This window comes from Mustela nigripes, chromosome 7 (genome assembly GCF_022355385.1).
Source record: "Mustela nigripes isolate SB6536 chromosome 7, MUSNIG.SB6536, whole genome shotgun sequence".
NCBI classification, from domain to species: Eukaryota; Metazoa; Chordata; class Mammalia; order Carnivora; family Mustelidae; genus Mustela; species Mustela nigripes.
The window spans coordinates 38,651,240-38,673,697 of NC_081563.1; the positions used below are offsets into that span (position 1 = coordinate 38,651,240).

The window sequence follows — 22,458 nt, forward strand, 5'->3', positions numbered from 1 at the left end:
CCATCTCCTCTGCTTAGGCAAACTGGCAGTCACCATACCCACCTCCTTGATCCCATGACTCCCAGAAGATATTCACAAAAACAAATCAATCTGATGCAAATACATTTCCACAGTCTGGGATCTTTGGTTGTATCATTGATCATTTTTTAAGTATCACTTACCAAGTTTAATTTAGCCCCTGAAAGTGCTCTTTCCTCTAATTCAGTGTTTCTTTCTTTTTTTTTTTTTTAAGATTTTATTTATTTATTTAACACAGAGAGAGAGATCACAAGTAGGCATAGGGAGGCAGAGGGAGAGGGGAAAGCAGAACTATAAAGTCTAGTTTTTAATCAGTTGTAATCAATCAGTTGTATTTAGAAAAGTAAAAAACTTTATTTCCCTAGCAAGTCAAATAACCCTGAAAGGATACATAGTGTTAAAGAACAATTACTCAAAACATGAGTTGAGGAAAAGGCAGACCTAGTAGGATCAGAGGATAAAGTGGGAGGACCCACGCAATGAGGTTCTGCAGTGGAAGGGAGAGATTGGACCTCCCTCCAACACAAGGAGAAGTGGGAAGTCATAGCCAGGGAGCAACATGGGGTCAGTGGATAGAAAATGACTAAGAGAAAACACCCCTTTTAAGGGAGGATCTGGTTAAACTGACCTAACAGGATTCTTGCTGAAAGAAAGCCAGGGTGATCAGGTGATCAGACATCACCTGGGGACAGGGAAGGCTGAGGAAGCCGGTCAGATGTAGACTGCGATCAGATATCAACAAGGGGGATTCTAGTTAAACTAACTTAGCAGGATTCTTGCTAAAATTGGACCATGCAAAGATGAACACAAAATTCTGAGTCCACTTGAGAAGAGAGCTCAGAGGAGCCCAAGCAGAGTCTGGTCAAGGAGAGACTCTTTGTCAATAGTCATCTTTTTGCCTCATTTACAAATTCTGCATAACTTAGCATTTATTATAGTCTGTGACTGTTCTATTTGGACTTAGTCTTTCCATCTTGGTTTTTTTTTTTAAGATTTTATTTATTTATTTGACAGAGATCACAAGTAGGCAGAGAGGCAGGTAGGGAGAGAGGGGGAAGCAGGCTCCCTGCCGAGCAGAGAGCCCAATGCAGGGCTCAATCCCAGGACCCTGAGATCATGACCTGAGCCGAAGGCAGAGGCTTTTACCCACTGAGCCACCCAGCCACCCCACCATCTTATTTTATATTTCTATTTATCGAATACTTTCTTCTTGATTTTTTTATTTGCTTTTCCTGATGTCCATTTCTCTTTTTCCTCTAGTGACCTGGAAGATTTCTTTTATCCCATTGCTTTGGATTTTTCCATCACTATCCCCATGGCCTGAAAGGTGAATGCAAGCAAGCTCAGTGGAGGCAGCCCAGGTGTTAACCCCCCTTGGGAGGCATACCCATCCCACCCCCAGACCCAGGCTCTGATAACTCAGAAGTATGCGTTTTCCGGGGCTTTGTGAGGAAGACTAGTACTGGCTGTGTCAAGGACCCCTCCTATTTTTGCAATGGGATGGAAGATACTAGATTTCAGTTTCTGCATCAATTCAATCTCAAAATTTAAATCTTTAAAAAAAATTTAAATCTTTGTGATTTTTCCACAAATGTCTTTTTTTCTAATAGCCCCCTTCATGATTCTGCAACCACAAAATAAATTTATTCTCATTTTTGTATTTCTTCTGTCATTACAAGGGGGATTTTGAGTGAGTGGTGGACAGATGCATTATATTTAGTTTAAAGCCCAATTATTGGGGCACCTGGGCGGCTCAGTTGGTTAAACGACTGCTCAGGTCATGATCCTGGCGTCCCAGGACCGAGTCGCACATTGGTCCTTGCTGAGCAGGGAGCCTGTAAATAAATAAATAAATAAATAAATAAATAAATAAAAATAAAAAATAAAAGTCCAATTATTCCTTGTTACAGTCAGTTGGGTTTCCATGTTGATATTTGTGTGTATTTGTTTTGCTCTGGGCCTGCCCTCTTCCCATCCTTCTGTCTTGTTTGGAGCTCTAGGTATCAGCCAGGATAATCAGGACACTGGGGTCAGTAGGGAGAGGGAGGACAATGGAGAAGGGAATGATCTGTGCTTCCTCTTTTGCCAGCACCAGACTAATATCCCTTAAATGTAGATGCTGATTAGGATGGGAGGGAGAGTCAAGAGCCAGCCTAGTTTAATCCCATTTATTTTTTTTATTTTTTGTTTAAATTCAATTTAACTAACATATATTGTATTATTAGTTTCAGAGGTAGAACTGAGTGATTCATCAGTTGCATACCACACCACATCCTGAGCCACGAGGGAGAAGAACAGACTGCCCATGAGGAACCTGAAGATTTGACAACAGAGAAGAAAAAAAAAAGTATGAAGCACCTAATGAATTCAAGCCTGAATCCATCAATTTCACAACTGCATCCAGAGCTAGCCCATTCACAGTAGTTTGCCAGGATGCATTTCTCAGTGGCAGGATGAGAGAGGACATGGGGCTAGGGTCAAGGGGACAAACAAAGAGGGACAGGGAACTCTAGAGCAGAGTTCAAGGACTCATCACTTGTGCATAATCAACCAGAAACCACAACACTCGATATGTAAATCTGGGTGGCTGAGCCTCTCCAAGGGTAATACACCCAAGCACTGTTATTGATGTTTTCTCTTTCACTCTAGGAAGTCAGAGAATATCTGTAGCCTGAATGTCTTCTTGAAAACACGAGCACCTACATTTTCCAGAGGAGGTCCAAAATCTTGGGTCATGTTTATGGCACAAACACGTGCACATGTTTGGGCAAAGGACTTTGCTTCTCTCAGCTCCTCTTTCTTCAGAGATGAGTGGAAACAGACACAGCTCCAAAGCTGCATGGAAGCAGCAATTTCTCAAGTGACCTCCTCTGCCTCTCTCCCTCTTGGCTATGGGGACAGCTTTACCCCTTAGGAATTCAGGACAGATGTCTGTCTGTCGCACTCTAGCTGGAAGACTGGCAATCGATCAAGATCTAGGCACCACTGAATGTGGACTCCGGAATTTTGTCTTCATCTTGTGGGATATCAGCATAAATCAAGTACAAATGACAGCCATTACAACCTACAGAGGAGTCAAGCTGAAGTAAAAAGAATCACCTGCCTTGGACTCTACTGTGACTGATGAGCTAGAAAAAAATATTGAACCACAGACTTCAAGATGGATTATCAGACACAAATATTCCAGAGCCAGGTAAGGAAGCCACCATCCCTTAATTAAGTCTTGCAAAGAGCAAATTATGCCATGTGTCCCTGACAAGCTAGTTGACTTACTATATGTTGCTGCTTCAAGTAAGGTAGACCACTCCAAATAGGCTGGCTAATTATGCCAAATGAAAAGCAAAAATGGTGCTTCTTGAAATGTCAGATGTGAAGAACACTGATAAGATAGTTTACCAATAGTTTTCAGGATGACTTACAGGTGGGCATTTGGTGTCTCTCTCATTCTCACTCTCTATCCCCTTCTCTCTCTCTCTTCCACAAGCAGTTTAGAATTTATTCTAAGAATCTAACTTTCTTGGGAACCAAATGGGGAATAGCTTCATTGATGAGTTTGTTGGAATACTGCCCCCAAATTTCTATTTCTATCACTCTTATATACAAACCCAAGAACCTCTCAGATTAGCTTATTGGCACTTTGCCTTTCCTCAGTAAAATCAGTATTGTCAAGGTCCATCACGGACATTTTGTAGAACTGTAGATCCTGACAGAAAGTCACAGATGCTTCAAAGACAAGCTTTGCCTTCAAATAATGAACCATACACATATCCAGGATCTCAACCATTTCTCAGTGATCCCCGTTATGCTCTAACATCACAACAGCCATTCTTATCAATCACTACTGTATGTGATTAATAAAATAGTTTTTGCCACAATGGTTCTTATAAGCACTTTCGATTAGTAGCAAATACTCTCTTAGTACAATCATTCAGTTGTACTCTTCACACTGAATCCCAATTTCACATTCGATACCAATTTCACATTATTCATTGAGGAACATAATCCCTTATAGAGTCATGTCATCTTTATCATTCCCATTTTCCAGCCCCTATGTCACCCATATGTCTCCTATGTTTATAAGAATGTCTCCTACACAGAACCAGGAAAACAACCTTTTTTGCATTCTCAATCTAAATATTATAGGAAAAAGTGTAATTGACCATTAGCAATTAGGTTCTACAGTGGAATATCATTTAATGTGTGTATATCACTTAAAATCATATTTATACATTGTACAAGAATACTGAGAATTCTAGTAGGCAAAGTCAATTTATTCTTTATCAAAATTTATACAGTCTTTCTGCATCAAAAAACCTGAAAAACCACAAAATTTAATTAAAATCATCTGCATCCTGAAAAACCACAAAATTAATGTATTCACCTAATTACTAAAAACAAGATAATCTGCAATATTCAAAAGGGGAGAAAGTGTCACTGCTCTCCTCTTCCCAAACAACACACCTATGTAAGCCCAGCAGATAACTACTGAGTATGGCTCATTGTATTTCCTTCAGGAATTACCCTGTTTTTCTATCCATATATATATATATAACCATTAAAACAGAATCAGAATATCATACAAAATAAACCATTCCATGGCCCATATTTTCATGAACACCTTTCTTGTGACCCTATAGAAACCTACTTCATCCTCTTTGGTTGTTTAGTGTCCCATCACAAAGCTCTAACATAATTAGTTTAATTAAATTCTCATTAATGAAGATTTCAGTTATTTTCCATTTCTTCAATTTTTAACCAACATTTCTATGAGCAGTCTTGTATACACATTTGAGCACACTCATCTACTCATTTCCAACCTAGGACAGGCTATGGAGTTTCTTTTTCCTTCCCCCACTCCAAGGTTTTCTGCCATCCATGCTGCTTGCATTGAATGTTTCTACTCCCAGGGTCAATGAAGTGCATGAGCTCTGATATCAAAGCCCAGCTCTGCCACTCACTGCTATGGTGAAGTGACTTAAAGTCTCTGCACTCAACTTTCTTCATCTACAGAATAGGAAAAATATCAGTTTTGAATTCCTAGATTTGGGGGGATAATTAAACGTGATGATTTATGTACAAAGTCGGACACTTTCTAAACACTCCATAAATGTCAAGTACAATGACTGGTATTGCTTGTATATCTGCAGAGAGTATCACTCTATCTTTTTTAGGATCTATGTTGACTATGTCCTCAGTCAACTATTCTGCACATTAAATGTCCACTTGCCAGTTACTCTCCTCTCTACCTCCAAGAGTCCTCTCTTTCCTCATCATCTGGGGAAATCTGCTGCTAATTTTGCTATTAAAGACAATAGCAAAGCTCTCAGTGGCAGAATCATGGAAACCTACCTAGGATTTCTCTTGTAAAACTCACTGTTATAATCTATTATAATTTATTAGCTCTGGTCCATTATTGATTTTCAACTATTCATTGTTAGGTGTTTTTTTCCTCCTTCATTCTGCAGATGTTTGTTGAACATTTGCCAAGTAAAGATACAGACTGAGTCTTCCTAATACAAGAAAATGAAACATCAATTTACAAATCCAGTAAGGTAGAAAGAATCTGAGAGCAGACAAGAACAATTAGGTCTTCTAGATCTGCCTCTGTGCTCTGCTAGGAGATGATTATCTCCTAGCAGAAGAGAAGGTCTCTTGAGTTGAGTTTTGAAGGAATTCATTGTTCACAAGCTAATGCAGATGAGCAAAGGTGTTTCCAAGCAGAGAGAGAGTTTTATAAGAGCTGGAAGCCACAGAAGAACGGTGAGGAATTGAAGATGGTAAGAGACATGTATGCTGAGGTGGGGATGAAAGGTTAAGAGGGAAACAAGACTATAACAAGTAGCGCTGCACTTCAAACAAAATGAGATCTTCAGTGTCTTTGATGGGGTTACTATGGAAACACCATGGCATTGCATGATTCCCTGGAAGCTCCAAAGACAGTAGGCTCTTGGTTCAGCTCATTGAACATGGTGAACAACAGATGACCAACTAAGTAAAGTTCACTTTCTACTCTACTGATCTTTGTTTTAGGGGCACCCAGGTGGCTCAGTCAGTTGGGTGTCTGACTCTTGATTTCAGCTCAGGGCTTGGTCTCAGGGTCTCGAGGTCACTGGATCAAGCCCCGCACCGGGCTCCACACACCAAGCTCAGCAAGAAGTCTTCCGTCTCCCGGCACCTCTGCCCTTCTCCCCTCTCCCCTCCCCCAGCTCGCACTCTTACCCTAAAATAAATAAAATCTCTATTAATCTTTGTTTTAGTTTCATGGGTCATCTCTAGCTTAATACCAAAATACCTCTAAATCATGGGCCTTCATATGATATACATTTAGTCTGCCTTTTTTGAAACAACTTCATGGCAAAGGAGAGGTTCAAATAGGAAAACATTCTTTAATTATTCTTAACCGAGAGAAATTAGAATCCCTTAATTACATTGTATGAAGTTTATCATCTGCAACAGCTCCCTCACCCTTAGGAGAAGGCATAAAAGAGTTCAATTTTTAAAACTTGCTTTTTTTCTTTGTAATTTCCATTCAGCCTACTTTCTGATAGATAGATAGATAGATAGATGATAGATAGATAAGAAACAGTCCAGATATGGTATATTGCTAAAGAAAGGGACCATCAGATCACAGACATAAGTAAATATATCCTTTTCTAGGATTTTAGATCTCACCTAAGGAAACACTCTCTGTCAGGGAAGCCCTAGGCTTTCCACAACTGCTGGGAAAAGCGTGAAGCTTCAGCAGCTGACCGAGGGCTCGGTTCCCCTTCAGTGAGAAGGGTTTTTGTACAGTGACACCATGGGGAGCTATCACTGTGGTGGACGTTCGGCGCAGGGACCAAGGTGGAAATCAAACGTGAGTAAAATCCAAACCTTCCTTCCTCAGTTGTCTGTATCTTGTGGTTCTCATGCCTGGGGAAGGGATCTATAGAAGCTGACTCTTTGAAACCAGGCCCTGACATCCTCTGGGGCAAAGATAAAATCTGTAAACAAAAATTTGGTTTTGCGTTTTTGAAATTGGTTGAAAAATTGGTTGAAAAATTGAAGTTGGTTGAAAAATTGGTTGCAAAAAATTGGTTGTATGTTTTTCTATGAAGAACAAAATTCAGTGAGTGAGTGAGAATAATTCATCTAAGTGATAGTTTCAGAAATCTATTGGCAAGCACAATTACATATTCTAAAGAGAGCCTTGCATGATTGTCAGAAAACGAAACTCAGTTTTTGTATAGGAGGGAAGTTAGGAGGAATTATTGTGTGTACACGTTCAGCCAGGGGACCAAGCTGGAGATAAAACGTAAGTATTTTTTTCAACTGGTTCTTCACTGTCTCTAATTGGTTTGTTGCTTTTTTTTTTTTTTCCTTTTCATGTGTTTTAATTAGTTACAAGTCAGGGATAAAACAAATTTCATTCCCAGATTAGGTACAGGGGAGCCTGGCTCTGTAGCGCAATGGATAGCGCATTGGACTTCTAGGTACAGGGGAGGGAAAATTGTTCTACTGGAGGCTAGCTGAGAACTCATTTTTAAGATTTCCAAATCAAAATAGGGTAACAGGGGAGAGAGGCTTGCTACCGTTTCACGGCGGGTTTTTGTACAGAGGGAGGTTAAGGGAAATCACTGTGGTTCACTTTCGGCCAAGGGACCAGACTAGACATCAAACGTAAGTACATTTTTCCCCAATTCTTTGTGAGGTTTTTGTCCTGTTGCATCATTTGTTCAAGTTTGTGAATTTTGGTAAAATGAGCTGTTCCTGGTGACCCAAAAGTAAAATAGCAGAAAACTAGAAAATAGCCAACTTTTCAGCCAAGCAAACTGTTGAGATTGTGATGAAAATTGGTTTTGCGGGGGAGAATGGGAGAGAAAGAGTTAGATTTTTCTCTGCATTGGCCTTTCTTCTATGATGGGTGTCAGAAGGAGGTTTTTGATAAGGGGTAAGCGTCAGAGCCCTCACTGTGGCTCACGTTCGGCCAGGGGACCAAGGTGGAGCTCAAACGTAAGTACACTTTTCTAGTCCTTTTCCTTGTTGAGTTGTGAAATCTGGGGGTTTTCATGTGTGGGGTGTGAGTTGAGGCCAATTCCAAAGAGAGTGGGATTCTTCCGAAAATCAGATGAGGAAGGTACTGAAAATCAATTTGTCTCAACGAAGAGCGAGGAGCTAGTTAGTTGACATGGCATCTAAATTGCCAGATTTTTGCTCTATCCATCAACCTAATGAGCTTAGAAGCAAATAGAGGTTTTTGCTCAGGGGAAGGTAATTAAACGAATACAGTGGGACAGCTTTGGCCCAGGGACACGTCTGGAGATTAAACGTAAGTAATTTTTCTCTATTGCTTTTTGAAATTTAGGTCTAAATGCCAGTACTGACTTTTAGAGGCTTAAGGTTGAAATTTGTGCAGATGAGTACATGAGACCATTTCAAATTTATCATCAATTTCCAAAGTTAAACTCAGCTGCAGAAATGGATTTGTAGACAAAAAGATTAATTTAATCTAAATTGCAAGATTCAAAAGGGAAAAAAATAGCATAGTAAGAAAAAGAATCTTTGGCACCCAAGAGAAAAAGCAAACTAATTTTTGTTGAGTTTTGCCAAATGTTATGTTGATTTTTGCTCGTTATGTGTAATACAGAAGAGGAATTTCTTAGTCTATTTTCTCTCCTCTGATAAGTTATTTTATAAGATAACAATTAAATCAATAGAATGCATGAAAAGTCAGTAAGAAGTTAGAAAAGTACATTTGTTTGCTGTGTAGAAGATACATACAGTTTGAGAACTAGCAGCAGTGTCCTCTTTAGAGTCTAAAATGAGTGATAAACTGTCAATATTCAGAAATTCTACAGAGATTCTATATCTTGAGAGATACCGCCTTTTTAAAAATCCAATTTCTACCTTAGACTAACGGTGAAATGATTTCTTATCATATATGGTGAAAAGATGGTGGTCGCCAAATTCGGTTTTTAAGAAATTCGTTTAAATGAAGGAAAATAAAATAATTGCATGTTTTAAATGTCCATGGACTTGTAAAAAAATACTAAATAGTTTTTAGTATTTTTTTTTATTATCTTTTATTTCCCTCGTTACTACCTGGCCATCTTTTAATACCACCGAAGAGGCCACGGCATGGCATGACTTGCGTGGTCTGTAAGCATCGTGGTGGTCTTCTGTCATGACTGAATGACTTTTGTGACCTGGCCACAGAGCCCACGTGGCAGTGCGCCTACAGTAGGCTAAGTGCCACGGCCTCTTCCACTACACTGTGGCGGCTTTTCGGACACAGTGATACAAGTCAAGGCGCTAACAGAAGAGAATAGAAACGTCGTGGGCTCTGAGTTCACATAGAAAAAATAGGGAGAAATCTGATTTATCAGAGATTTCAGAACCAAAATTCACATTCATTACTATATCATTCATAATGAAAATTTTTTGTAAAAAACTTAAAGCTACTATTTTTTTCAATGACATGTAACCATTTCAATCTCCTCTCATCAAATGTATTTAAATAATAAAAGTGCAATCTAAAAGAAAGAAATATATGTAACTCCTTCAGAGCAAAATCCCTACCAGCAAAAATGTAATTTAAGGGCATCTGGCCACTCTGGATTTGACCTATCAACTTTTTACTGAGGTCACATTAAACCACCATTAGAGAAAAGATAAATTTGTGACATGTTTTTAATTTTCAAAAGTGTAATAGCTTAGGAAGGATTATATTTTCATTGTACAAAATATCTAATCATACACAAATGCCATTAATAAAAACTTAATATAAACATATTTCCTAATACCGTCCTTCTGTGATAGAAAATTAATCTGGGTATTTTTAATCCCATATCTTCTAAAAAGTTTAGTTATTGTTGTTTAGTAATTTAGTAATTGTTGTTTACTTCAGCTGATTTCAGAAGTGATGCATAAGAAAGATTATTTTTGGTCTGCTACAATTAAATAGGACATTTTAGGGCTGTTTTAAAACTCTGAAAACTCCTTTAGAACTATTTAAACTAAGTAAGTATTTGAAACTGTTTTAAAACTGTCTTAGAGCCTTTTAAAAACTCTTACAAATTTTAAATTCCATGGAAATCAAATAAAATGTCTTATTAGAATTTCCATGTCAAATGTACTAATTGTTTAATATTTAAATGCAGGGTGGATATTTTCAAGGTGTCAAGGATTCACCCAGATAGGAGTATTTTCATAGAATATGTCCCTCCTTTTTTTCTAGAATGCATATTATTTTGCTGCCAATGCTATTTTATAAAATTCTCTGAAAAAAAATCAGTAATGAAGGTTAAAAGAGAAAAAAAATCAAAATATAAAAAGTTTATAGCATCTTATGTTGAAGTGCTTGGTTAATGAAGGTTAACTTTACACAAAGCTGCTCACACTTATCGGCAGAGTTCTTCCACCAAAGCTTCTGGCTGTGTTACGGTAGCTCTTGCTCTCCAACTAGAGGGCCTGAGCGCCCACAGCGGGGATTTCCAGGAGGCCATCTGGCAGCTGCTCATGGTCAGAACTGAAGCTAGCCGGTTCCTTGTAGGCAGGTGGCCAAAGTTACCGTTGACCCCCCTGGTCTGGTCTGTAATCTCCCCACATGATGACAGCCTTCAGCCCAGGGCTCTGCCTTCCTTCAAGGCCTCTATGAGAGCCAGGAGAGTTGCCGGCCTCACCACAGACGGCGACGGGGCTGCACCCCGACCCAGTCACAGACTCAGGGCTTGGAGTCACTCTATAGGGTGGGTCTGGCCCTAACACCCTCAAAGAAAACCCAAGGAGGAACGTGGCAGCTTGCTCTCGTTGCACACTTCTGGGAGAGGCATGGGGGAAATGATCTGTGTCAGGGGGTGTCCAAGACCTGTTCTCACTTCTCAACTCTGAGGGGCTCAGATGAAATGGCCTTTGTGTCTCTACCTGAACCATTCGTGTTTACTGCAGGAGGCAATAAGGGGAAGTCAGAAAGGTGAGGTCAGAAAAGCAAAAAGCCCTCAAAATGGCTGCAAAGATTCAAACAAAACAATTTAAAACTTTCCTAAGAGGCAGCAGCTAGAGAAAAACTGAAGATGGTGGAGATGATATGTCTGCTTCCTGGCGTCCGTCATGGCTACCCTTCCAGGCTCTGGGACTGCCCGCTAACAACAGACACAAATGGATAACTTCCCTGTTACTCAGAGACCATTCTCTGTGCTTCCTTCATTAGGGAATGATGCCCAGCCATCCGTCTTTCTGTTCCAACCATCTCCGGACCAGTTACATACCGGCAGTGCCTCTGTCGTGTGCATGCTGAATGGCTTCTACCCCAGAGATGTCAATGTCACATGGAAGGTTGATGGTGTTACCAAAAACACAGGCATCCTGGAAAGTGTCACAGAACAAGACAGCAAGGACAGCACCTACAGCCTCAGCAGCACCTTGACGATGCCCAGTACGGAGTACCTAAGTCATGAGAAGTACTCCTGTGAGGTCACTCACAAGAGCCTGTCCTCCCCTCTTGTCAAGAGCTTCCAAAGGAGCGAGTGCCAGTGAGTGGCCTAGCAGCCCCCACCACCTATCCCTCAGTCCTAGCCTCCGTGCCCTCCCCGTCAGGCCTCTGGTCCTCTCCATCAGAGACCCACCCCTGTTGCAGACCCCTCTCCCTACCTTACTACCTCCCCCTTTGGCTTTAACCATGCAATAATATTTGGGGGAAACGAATAAATAAAGTGAATCTTTGCACCTGTGATTTCCCTGTTCTTCCTGATTTAATGGTTGTTATACATTGGTGGGGTTTTTTTTCCCAATTACCCAGTTCATCTTCTAAGAAACTAAATATTGAGTTGCTATAAAATACGGCGTCATTTATAAAAGTCCTCATCCCCCATTCTACCCTACCCTACAGCCTTCGACAAGACACTCCTCTGCGAAAGCTATAAGCCACCTGTCTTCACATCCCACTCCCCTGGGCCATGGTATAAATGGCCTGCTTTCTCATTTTACCTGTCTCCAGAGGCTCTCTGCAGCCTTTGAAGGCTGACAGTCCTTACAGTAACATATTTTTTGATCCAGCTGAACTTACCAGGAGAATTTACCAAAAGCAAATTTTTCAAAAGAAAGAAACATGTCTCAAGAGTCATTCACTGTCACATTACATAAAATCACAAGACCATGAAAATGGTCTAAATGAACAAGCAATAAGGAAAAGTTAAATTCCACTATGGCCCTTCAACTTAATAGAATATGTCTCTATCAGCCAAAGACCACACTGAGCACTTTATACAAACTTAAGTCTCACTACACTGTAAAGTTAAAAATGTTCATTAAAAATGTTGGGCAAGTTCTAGAAGGCTGAGAGAGTTCCATACAGTATAACTAGCCATCCCACTCCTAGGTGACTGTGTCTGTCCACCAAAAAAACCCATGTAAAAACTTCCAGAGCAGCCTCATTTATAAAAGAAATAATCCACATGCTGACCAATAATAGAATGGGTCACTAAGCTGTAGTGTGTTTACACACTGAAATACTATTACAGAGATAGATTTTTTAAATTATAATTATGCCCACTGGCATAGATGAGTCCCACAAACATGACAATAAGCATAGAATAGAGCAGAGGACTACAGGGAAGAGAGGTAAACCTGAATGGGAAGAAATCAGAGAGGAAGACAAACCATGGGAGACTCTGGACTCCAGGAAACAAACTGAGGGTTACAGAGGGAGGGGGTGGGGGGTTGGTGTAACCGGGTGATGGGTATTAAGGAGGGCAAGTGTTGGGATGAGCACTGGGTGTTACATGCAACTAATGAATCACTGAATACTACATCAAAACCTTATTATGTTGGTGAAAAAATAATAAATACTGTTTTTCTGAAAATAAATAAATTGAAAAAAAAAACCTTATGATGTACTATATAATGTCTAACTGAATATAATTTAAAAAAATAATAAATAAATAAATAAGCAAAAGAAACCTAACACAGAAGATATAGTCTATATATTTTCATTTATATAAAGTTCAAAACCACTTAAAAATACAATTAGAAATTGGGATGGGGATTACGTTTGAGCGTGGGTTGAGGTAATGCCTAGCAGGAGACTGGACTAGAAGGGGCGGCTGGAACTTGGTTAAGTAAGAGCCGAAGTGTGCCACTTTGTGGAAATTTGTCAGGCTATACAATTATATAACAATCTGTGCACTGTTCTGTACATATATATTCTGTATATTTTATATACTATATGTTATACTTCAAAATAAGTTTACATCAAGAAATATCTTATACCCAATATACAGAGAAGAGAGGCTAAGGGCAAGTCCCACAGTGGGTCAGTGGTGGGCCTGGGAACAAATCCCCACCTCCCTAACTCTGCTCTCTGGAAAACTATACAATTCTGCCTTCCAGTCTTCATGGTGCTGCACAGAACAAAGGGTCAAACACGCCATCTTCCTGGGTCTCTTCTCTTTTCATCTTCCCAGAAGGTGCCATTCAGCCTAGGAAACTGTGCTGCGGTGGGTAGGGAGGAGGAGGAGGGTTGTTATAAAAGTGAACAAGGTGGGACCTAATGTTCTAGTGAACTAAATGGGTGGTCAGAGTGGCCACTGGAGGACCTGAAGGCATCTCAAGGACAGAAGCCAGCGGCTCCACGCTCTGTCCTCATGGGGCAAGCACAGGTGAGTTAGCACTAGGGCCCAAGTCAGCCATCACCACGAGCCTGGCCAGATGCAATGGACAAATTATTATTCTATTTTCCCACAGCATTGTTCATCTATAATCTCCTGGGAAAACATGCTCACAAGTCATAACAGAAAGTTACTTGACTTTTGTGCCTCAGTTTTCTCATCTGAAGGTCTTAGTTGTAAGACCTGTAAAAATTAAATGAAATTCAAATGAAGCGCTAAACACCCAGGCTAGTCTATACCAAGGGCGGTGCAAGCATTAGTCACCATCATAAGAATACCTCCATTTGGCTACCATTCGATTTCTTTCAAGGGGCTCCTTCAACTTAGTCTCCAGTCATAATTATTTTAACCCCAAAGACTTCCCTTCCCCCAGTTGGAGTGCTTTGCTATCTTTGTTGAAAATCAATTGACCACAAAGTTGGGTCTATTTCTAAGATTTCAACTCCATTCCATGACCTACTGTCCATCCATCCTTATACCAATAGACACTGGCTTGACTACAGAAGCTTTGGAAGCTCCATTTTGGAGGGGCTAAGTCTGAGATGCATATCAGACAACCAAGAAGAGATGACAGGTGGACAACTGGATATAAGACCATGTAACGTGGGGGTGCCTGAGTGGCTCAGTGGGTTAAGCCGCTGCCTTCAGCTCAGGTCATGATCTCAGGGTCCTGGGATCAAATCCCTCATCCGGCTATCTGCTCAGCAGGGAGCCTGCTTCTCCCTTTGTCTCTGCCTGCCTCTCTGCCTACTTGTGATCTTTGTCTGTCTAATTAATTATTTTTTTTAAAAGACCCTGTAATGCAGGAGAGAGAAGTCAGTACTTGAGGCATAAATGTAGGATCATTACCATACAGATGGTGTTAAAGGCCATCAGACTGTGAAAGAATACCTGGCAAGCAAGGGGTTAGAGAAATCCAAGCACTGAGCTGGGAGGCTCTCTAACATTAAGAACTTGGTGAGATTAGGAAGAACCAAGACAGAACACTGAAAAGGACTGGCCAGAGAAGGAGGAAAATCAGGAGAGCAGTGTTGTCCTGGAATCCAAGAGAGGTTAACATTACATGGAGGAGAAACTGATCAGTTGTCAACTATGTCAACTGGAACAAAAATGGACCTTTGGATTTAGAGATGTGGGGGTCATTAGCAAACTCAATAAAAGCAATGTCTATAGAATGGGAAAGGCAAAAGTCACATCAGAATGGATTCAAAGGAAAATGGGAGGGAAGAAATCGGAAACAGTGTGCATGGCTAATTATTTGGAGGAAAGAGTTGGGAAAAGGCAGTGTCTGGAAGGGGAAGAGAAATGACAGCCTGTTTGAATCCTAATGAGCAGAGAGGAAAAATCCCGTGCTGCTAGAGAGACAAGAGAAAAACGCTGGAGCAATGTCCTTGAGTAGGTGAGATGGGGTGGATGGAGCACAGGCGGAGGTGCTGCTCCTTGCTGGGAACAGGGATGGTTCACCAGGGACAGAAGAGAAGGGCATGTCCATGCACACTAACCAGAGAGGTTCTCAATTATGCTGAGAATTGTTCATGACTTCTCCAATAAATGTGTAGAATTTAGATTGTGGAGGTTTAGCAATTCAGGAAGACTTTGTGGACCAAAGTACACAAGTAAAGGCTCTGGGCAGAGGAAGCTAAGAGAAGATGGAGAAGAGTGAAGTTCACAAGGGAGTCTGCTTACCATCTGCCACTTCCTCTCCCCTAGGCTCCACATGCCAACCCCTTGCCCGAATTCTTAGTCACGTTGGCATGGGAAAGACCCCCACAGACCCGCCTGTCTCTCCTCTTAGCTCCTCTCAGCCTTTTTATCCTTCCATTTACCAATCTCTTCTCAGGATTTGAATAGCTCTTACTATCCCTACTATGTGGTTACTTGTCTCTTAAGAGAAGGTTCTGCCTCCTAACTCTGGAACCTTCTGTATCCCTGAAGCCAGAAACATTCTCTGCAGAGAGGAAGAAAAGGGATGATGGTATGGAGAGGGGCAATGGAGCAGAGGAAGCAGAGGAGAGGAGGATACTGCCATTTGCTAGGGTACTGTCATCTATATGATTACCTTGATTCTCACCCCATGCACTAAGGTATTTTTTTAACCTTGCCTCATGGATAAGGAAAGAGCCTACGAAAGATTATGTAGCATGCTTAAAATTACAGAGCTCATAAGAGGTAGAACCGTAACTTAAACCAGGGTTATCATGCCCAAGCCACCACATCTTTTTCATAGTTTACACATGGCAGGTTCTGTCTAGGTTTTCAATAATACCGATTTGTCACAGTAATAGGCCTCAATCCACTCTAAAACTAACAGAAAGATTGGACTGGATGGTGAACAAAGGTCTTCGGTCTCTGTGAGTCTTTCTCAAGAAAATATACAAGCTTTTATTTTTCCCATGGGCTCAAAAGAACAGATAAGGAACAGCCTCCAACCTACAACACCATAATAAAATATGGATGGTCAAGATGGGAAACAGTAACTACAAAGAGAAGACCTTCTGGAATACTCCTTTGGCTCAACACATGCCAGCTTGTATCTTGCTTTTACTCTATAATAATAGCAATGCATACAATGTGTCTACACTTACAGATTTCATGTCACTAAATCCTCCAACAACCCCGCAGCTAGTCTACAGTATAAGGAAACTAAGACTAAATGTAAATACTGTGTCCAAGGTCACACAATCAGTAAATACCAAAAATCAGGACTTAAACTCAGGCAGCCTGATCAAAAGCCCTGTAAAAACAGTGTGGTCCCTTCATAACTGCTATTCTCAGGGGCGAAGAGTCTCTAAGTGAGGAAAGAACTCAGAAGTCAGGTCAGGAGACTGAAGAGCAGAGGTTGGATGGCATGACATGGTCACCTGAAGACAGACTGAGATTCAAGGCCAGAGTTCTTTCCATCTGTTATCAGATGCAACAATGAGCTAATATGGACATTTCAGGAGACAAATCCATGATGCTCAGTAAAAATGGAGAGTCTACCAAGCCTAAGACAACTGGGAGTATTGGTCTAGTTTGGAAAAATAATTCATTAACCAAAGGTCCTTCTTAGTACTCCAGCATCTTCGACCATCACAGTGCTCAGGCCCCAGCCATGCCCCCCTGCCCATCCCCACCCCAGGTGGGTTAGTATCGAGTTTCATGGTGACTGGCCTAAGAAGATTAAAAAAGTAATGCCACCTTTTGAGGGAGAGTCCCAGGGACCAAGATAGCAACTGTCATAGCAACGGTCACACTGCTTTGGTCAAGGAGAAGACCTTTTGGGGAACTGAAATTAGAACCTTGAGCACATCTGTTGGTTTCACTCCCATCCTCCTCTAACAGGCTGGGTGGTGCCCTCCACACCCTTCCAGTAGTTCCTACAGCCTGCTGCACCTGGATCCTTACAGCGCCTGCCAAGTCTGTGTCCAGCACAGGGCCGGAAGTAACAATGACCCTAACTTTGCTTGATATCTTTCCACCTAAACCCACTGCCCCATCTCTAGTGCTAGGATTCTCCCCTGGGAAAACGTCAACCCAGAATAAGCAGCACCCTCTCAGAGGTGTGAACATGGTGATAGGACCCACACAAGCTGCATTTAAGAGAGATATTGTGAGCAACCAGGTTCTTTATGAGGTCCACAGAGGTCCTGGAAGTGTTTGAGGGCAGCAAGAAAGATTCATGTTGAACAGTTTGGGCATCTAAGGGATAGGAGGCCTAGAAAAAATAGGGATGAGTCATAGCAACATTTCAGAACATATTTCAGTAAACTTCCTGGCACCCATGGCAGAAGTACTCTTTTCTACCAGATCCCCTTTCTATCCATGCATATACCCATCTACACATCCATTACCCATCCACTGGTCTTTACCCAAGTGACAGTGTTAGTCGTTCACCCTCTACACCATGCAACCCTAACTACTACAGAAAAAACTTGTTTATCTGATTGGATATATAGATGCCCACCTTCATTCATTCACAGATACTGATAAGCGTCTTCATGTACCTGGCTCTGTACTATGTTCTGCAGATAACACGCTGAGTAAGAGAGAGCCCTCAGCATCAAGGAGCTCCCAGCCCAAGTTAGCAGAAATTACAACACAGAGCAATGGATGGATTGTGGGGTGTCTCAGAGCTTTATGGAACCATATAGGAAGCACACATAACACATGCTGGAGGTCAGGGAAGGTTTATACCTTCACCCCCTGCCCAAATATTAGCAAACTTGGACTTACTGACACCAAGGGTGTCCTCATAAATCACTCCATTGCTCCAGCCCTCTACCTGGGAAGCCACAGCTTGCAGCAGTGAGCTCTGACATGGGGACTCATCACGTATAACTTATGTTGGAAGTAAGACCCTCTTGGTCTCTCATTCTTTATAATAAAGTAACAGTAGTAAAACCTCTGTCTCATCACTGTGAATATTAAATGAAACACTGTCCCGGGCACCTGGGTGGCTCAGTTGGTTAAATGAAACACTATCCATAACCCACTTAGCACAATGCATGCCACAGAGTATTAAGCAGAGTACGTGCTCAATCTGACCTCTTTTTCTTCTCAATTATTAATAGATTATTGGATTCTATAGCTGAGCTCAATGGATTTTCTCCCTGCAGTCATTCCACTAGGAAGCCTTTTTCAATTTGGCCTGAAACCTTCATTTCCTCCAGTTTTGCAATAATACATCACAATCTTTCTGTTCCTCTTTACTTATTTGACATATCAAGGCAAGGAAAATCTTTCCATCTGAAAGATGGAGGAACTAAGGCACAAAGTGAATGAACTATTTGTTGATACAGTATTGCACCCACAGGCTGAAGGATCAAGTTCAGTTCAGTGTATTTCCCCCAAGCTTGCCTAGTACCATAGTGGAATGCTGAAGTTTTGTAGGATTCAGGTGGAAGGTGCAATTCCCAAAGACCAATGTTCCATACTGAAAGAGAGGAAATGTGCTCTCCAGTCATCAGCATGCAATTTCAAGGGAACCAATCATTCAGCAGTCTTCCCAGCTGCAAGAAGAGTGAGCTGAGCATGTGTCTCATATCCTTATGGGAAAGAAGTCTCTGGGATCTTAGACTTCATAAATTCTTCTTGGACTACATGCCAACTGAGACCTGCCTTCTTACCCACTTGGTTCAAGAGCAGGCAGGTAACAGCCCATTTACCGAAGTCCTCTACTATCTGGAACTGGTTTGTTGCCCTTTACTGTGCAAAAAGACAAATATCAAAGAAAAAACTATTAATAGAGGAGGATAAGAAAACACAAAGATAAATAACTTGGGAATCAGAATATATTTGACCCAGTCTCTGGCAACTTCTGATCCCACAGGTATTCTGGGATTCTTTCATTCTGTAGACATTTGTGAGCACCTGGTCTGTGTGCTGGGGACTGGAGGTGGATGGTGGAAGGTACACAAGGAAGAGGAGCACACAGAAGTCCCTGTCCCCTGGGGCAGCAGCATGACTTACAAACACTCACCTTGAGAACTTCAAGAGCCTCAGTCCCCAAACAGATGCTCAGATCTGTTCCCTGGGCCTGGATAATATGAGAAGAACCTCCTTTCTACTCCCATTCAATTTTCACTGTACTCTCCACAGACTCAAAGCTCCACATATGGGTTGTCCACCAAAGACAATAATATAGACATGAGAAAATTCTGGATTGAGGATCACTGATCCAAAAAAATAGAGTTGACACTTGAACAACATGAAGGGCTACGGGCACCAACACCCACAGAGTCAAAAATCTACTCAAAAAAGTCTAACTTTTAACTCCTAGAAAACTTAACTACTAATAGCCTACTGTTGACCAGAAGTCTTACTGATAACATGAACAGCTTATTAACACCTATTTTGTATACTATATGTATTATATACTGTATTCCTAAGAAAAGCACAAGTGAAAGTACATTTACAGCACTATACTGTATTCATCCCCAAAAATCTGCATATAAGTGGACCACACAGTTTGAACCCATGTTGTTCAAAGGTCAACTGAATCTGCTCTGGACTTCTACATTTTGGAGAGGTTTTTTTCATTCTCTGTCTTCTCTTTTTTCAAGAAATACAAAATAGTGTGTGTGTGTGTGTGTGTGTGTGTGTGTGCGCGCATGTGCAACATTTTATTTAGCAAATCAATGTTTGTGATTTAATGCCATAGTGTGTTTATGAAAGTACATTTACAAGAGGGTTAGAGGGAAAAGGATAATAAAGAGAGCTGGAAGAAAGACAAAAGATAATAGAGATGGAAAAAATAAGAAATACAAATAAATAAATAAAAAGATAATAGATATGGAAATAACAAGAAAGAGGGAGAAGACAGAAATAGAGAAATGGGGTAGGCTTTGTAGAGATCTAATCAGAGGTCTTGCTCCTGAGGCCTGGGGCCATGGGCTCCTGAGAACTACTGTGTGTTGAGAGACTGCTCAGCAGGTCTGCACTCAGCGGGTCTGCACTCATTGCTAGATGATATCGTTCCGATGAGTCTCCACTGACTATACTACCCAGAAAAGCCACCTAGAGATGGAATGCTTTCCTGGGATGGCAACACTAGTGAAGAGAGCCCCACCAGCCACAGGGCTGGATGGGTCCAAGACCTCCTGCCCTCATGTTAGCATGTCTTCTCCTTCCTACACTTTCCCCACTCTTCTAAGACTGTAAATGCCTTAAGACACAAACAGTGTCCCCTAAACTGATGGTGAGAAAAAGACAAACTTCTTAGAACAGGAGAAGTTAAATAGACATGTGTGGAAAATGACACAACCCAACCCTCACTGCCCTCGCCCCAACACACACCTGCCCCTAGATACACACCTTAGTCTATAGTGTCTCTCACCCCTGCCACTGGCTCTCTCCACCCTCAACCTCAACTTGGTTTTTAATATGCATCATTGCCTAAAAATAAAGTAACCCTTAATAATTAACATAAGAAAGAGGAATATACTTTTCTCAATTACTGTATTCTGTAGTAAGAGTTTATAAGTAAAATTGAACAAGTTTCTAAAGTTTATATTTTTACCACACCTACCTGATATGACAGCTGCAAATAACTTTTCATCCATGTTGTCAGATTCACGACATACTCCAAAATAATGAGTCACATGTTAAATGTAAGACCATCAAATCCATTAATCACATAACTCTTGTTAACTACGTGTCTGAAGGTATGTCTGACAATTAATGAAATTTGTTCTATTTCCAGCTGATCTAAAGAAATTCCATGTCCTCTAAAAGACCATCTGTGAATGAGGTAATCTGATGATTTCACCCAGAGTATTTACCATCTATCATTTATGTGTTTGATTTGTGTAAACTTCCAAGTATTTCTGTCTTTATTTCCCATCAAAAGTTAAGCTCCTAAAAATCAGGGCCTTTTGTGCATTATAAAGAAACTAACAATGTTTTCCTTGGAAACTGTGCACCAAAACAACATTTGAGAATCATAATAGCAGCTGGAAGACCTGTACAAAATCACTCTTTATTTCCATGCTTCAGTTTATGATTCATTTACTATTTACTGAGGACATGAACTAGAAATTTTACACCATGGTCTTTATACAATTGCTTATTTGTTGCAGCGTTTAGCACAAAGAACCGTGCTGTGGTTATTCATGCATTTGTTGTGAAAGGAAGTGAGCGAATGAATAATGAATTGTTGATGATTGATGTACATCTATAGAACTATTATAGGGGTTGTTTTCCTGTGTGTCTGGTTGTTTTTGTTTATTTGGGTATGCCAGCTCACAGAGTGTGACATTACTACCCCAATTTACAGATGAAGAAACAGGACCAGAAAGAATGAGAAACTTGCCCAAGTGGAAAAGCCAACTCTTCTTATCAGCCCTCTGATTTCAAGCACACTGCTCTTTTTCCTCTACATAACCATCTGCCTGGAACCACACCACTGGATCTGATGACCCAGGTCTTCCTGAAAGGTCCTGCGGTGCTTGCGATCCACTTTCCAACCATGATTTTCAAGGATGGTCCTCTTGTTCTTTTGGTGTCCTTGTACAGCATGCCTGCTCTACATTGCCTTCAGTCCCAAACATGTTGCATGTAAGTATAAGAGACTGCACCTTCTGAGGCCAGCCAGCTACAAATGAAGTTTCATTTCTTATGATCCCAGGTAATCTAATCCATTTGCACCAACACCATTCCCTACCCAGCACCACAGCCATTCTCACTTCTGTGATGGCTGCTCACAATGGGCGCTTCTACTCAGAGTGGAAAGGATAAGTCCACTTTCAGGTACAGTGCTCTGACCAGAGGCAAGAAGTCACTGAGCTGAAGAAAAGAACTGCTTATTTGGACTGAATGACTTAGAATGATTGCTCTTTCATAACAGTAAAGGATTATTCTGTGTTTCTGTCCAGACACATTTATCAAACAACCTCATTTAGTTAAAAGAATACATTTTTTTAAGATTTTACTTATTTATTTGACAGACAGAGAACATAAGTAGACAGAGAGGAAGGCAGAGAGGGGGAGAAGCAGGCTCCCCACTGAGCAGAGAGTCTGACGCAGGGCTCGATCCCAGGACCCCGAGATCATGACCTGAGCCAAAGGCAGAGGCCCAACCCACTGAGCCACCCAGGTGCCCAAGAATACATCTTTTAAAGAAATGTGTGTATGTGAAATTATTTCCAACATTAACTCTTAAAAACAAATCCATAAAACTTCTAGAATGTATTTTAAATTTTGATAACTTCTTATCAAAAGGCTCACTGTCCAGTTCCCTTCCTCCAGCCTACATTCTCAACCAAATGTAGGCAAGGGGAACTTGAGAAGTTGGCACACAAAGTGAGCGGGAAAGGGC

The 22,458-nt window shown here is 41.0% G+C and overlaps 1 gene segment (V, D, J or C); it reads left to right on the plus strand.

Moving 5' to 3' along the window:
* LOC132022178 (immunoglobulin kappa variable 2-29-like) overlaps positions 1 to 11,728 on the plus strand; it is a 154,355-nt gene extending 142,627 nt beyond the window's left edge. Inside the window, 2 exon segments of the V gene segment in view lie at positions 7,275 to 7,312; positions 11,207 to 11,728. Coding sequence covers positions 7,275 to 7,312; positions 11,207 to 11,532 — 364 coding nt within the window.
* The last annotated feature ends 10,730 nt before the right edge of the window (positions 11,729 to 22,458 follow it).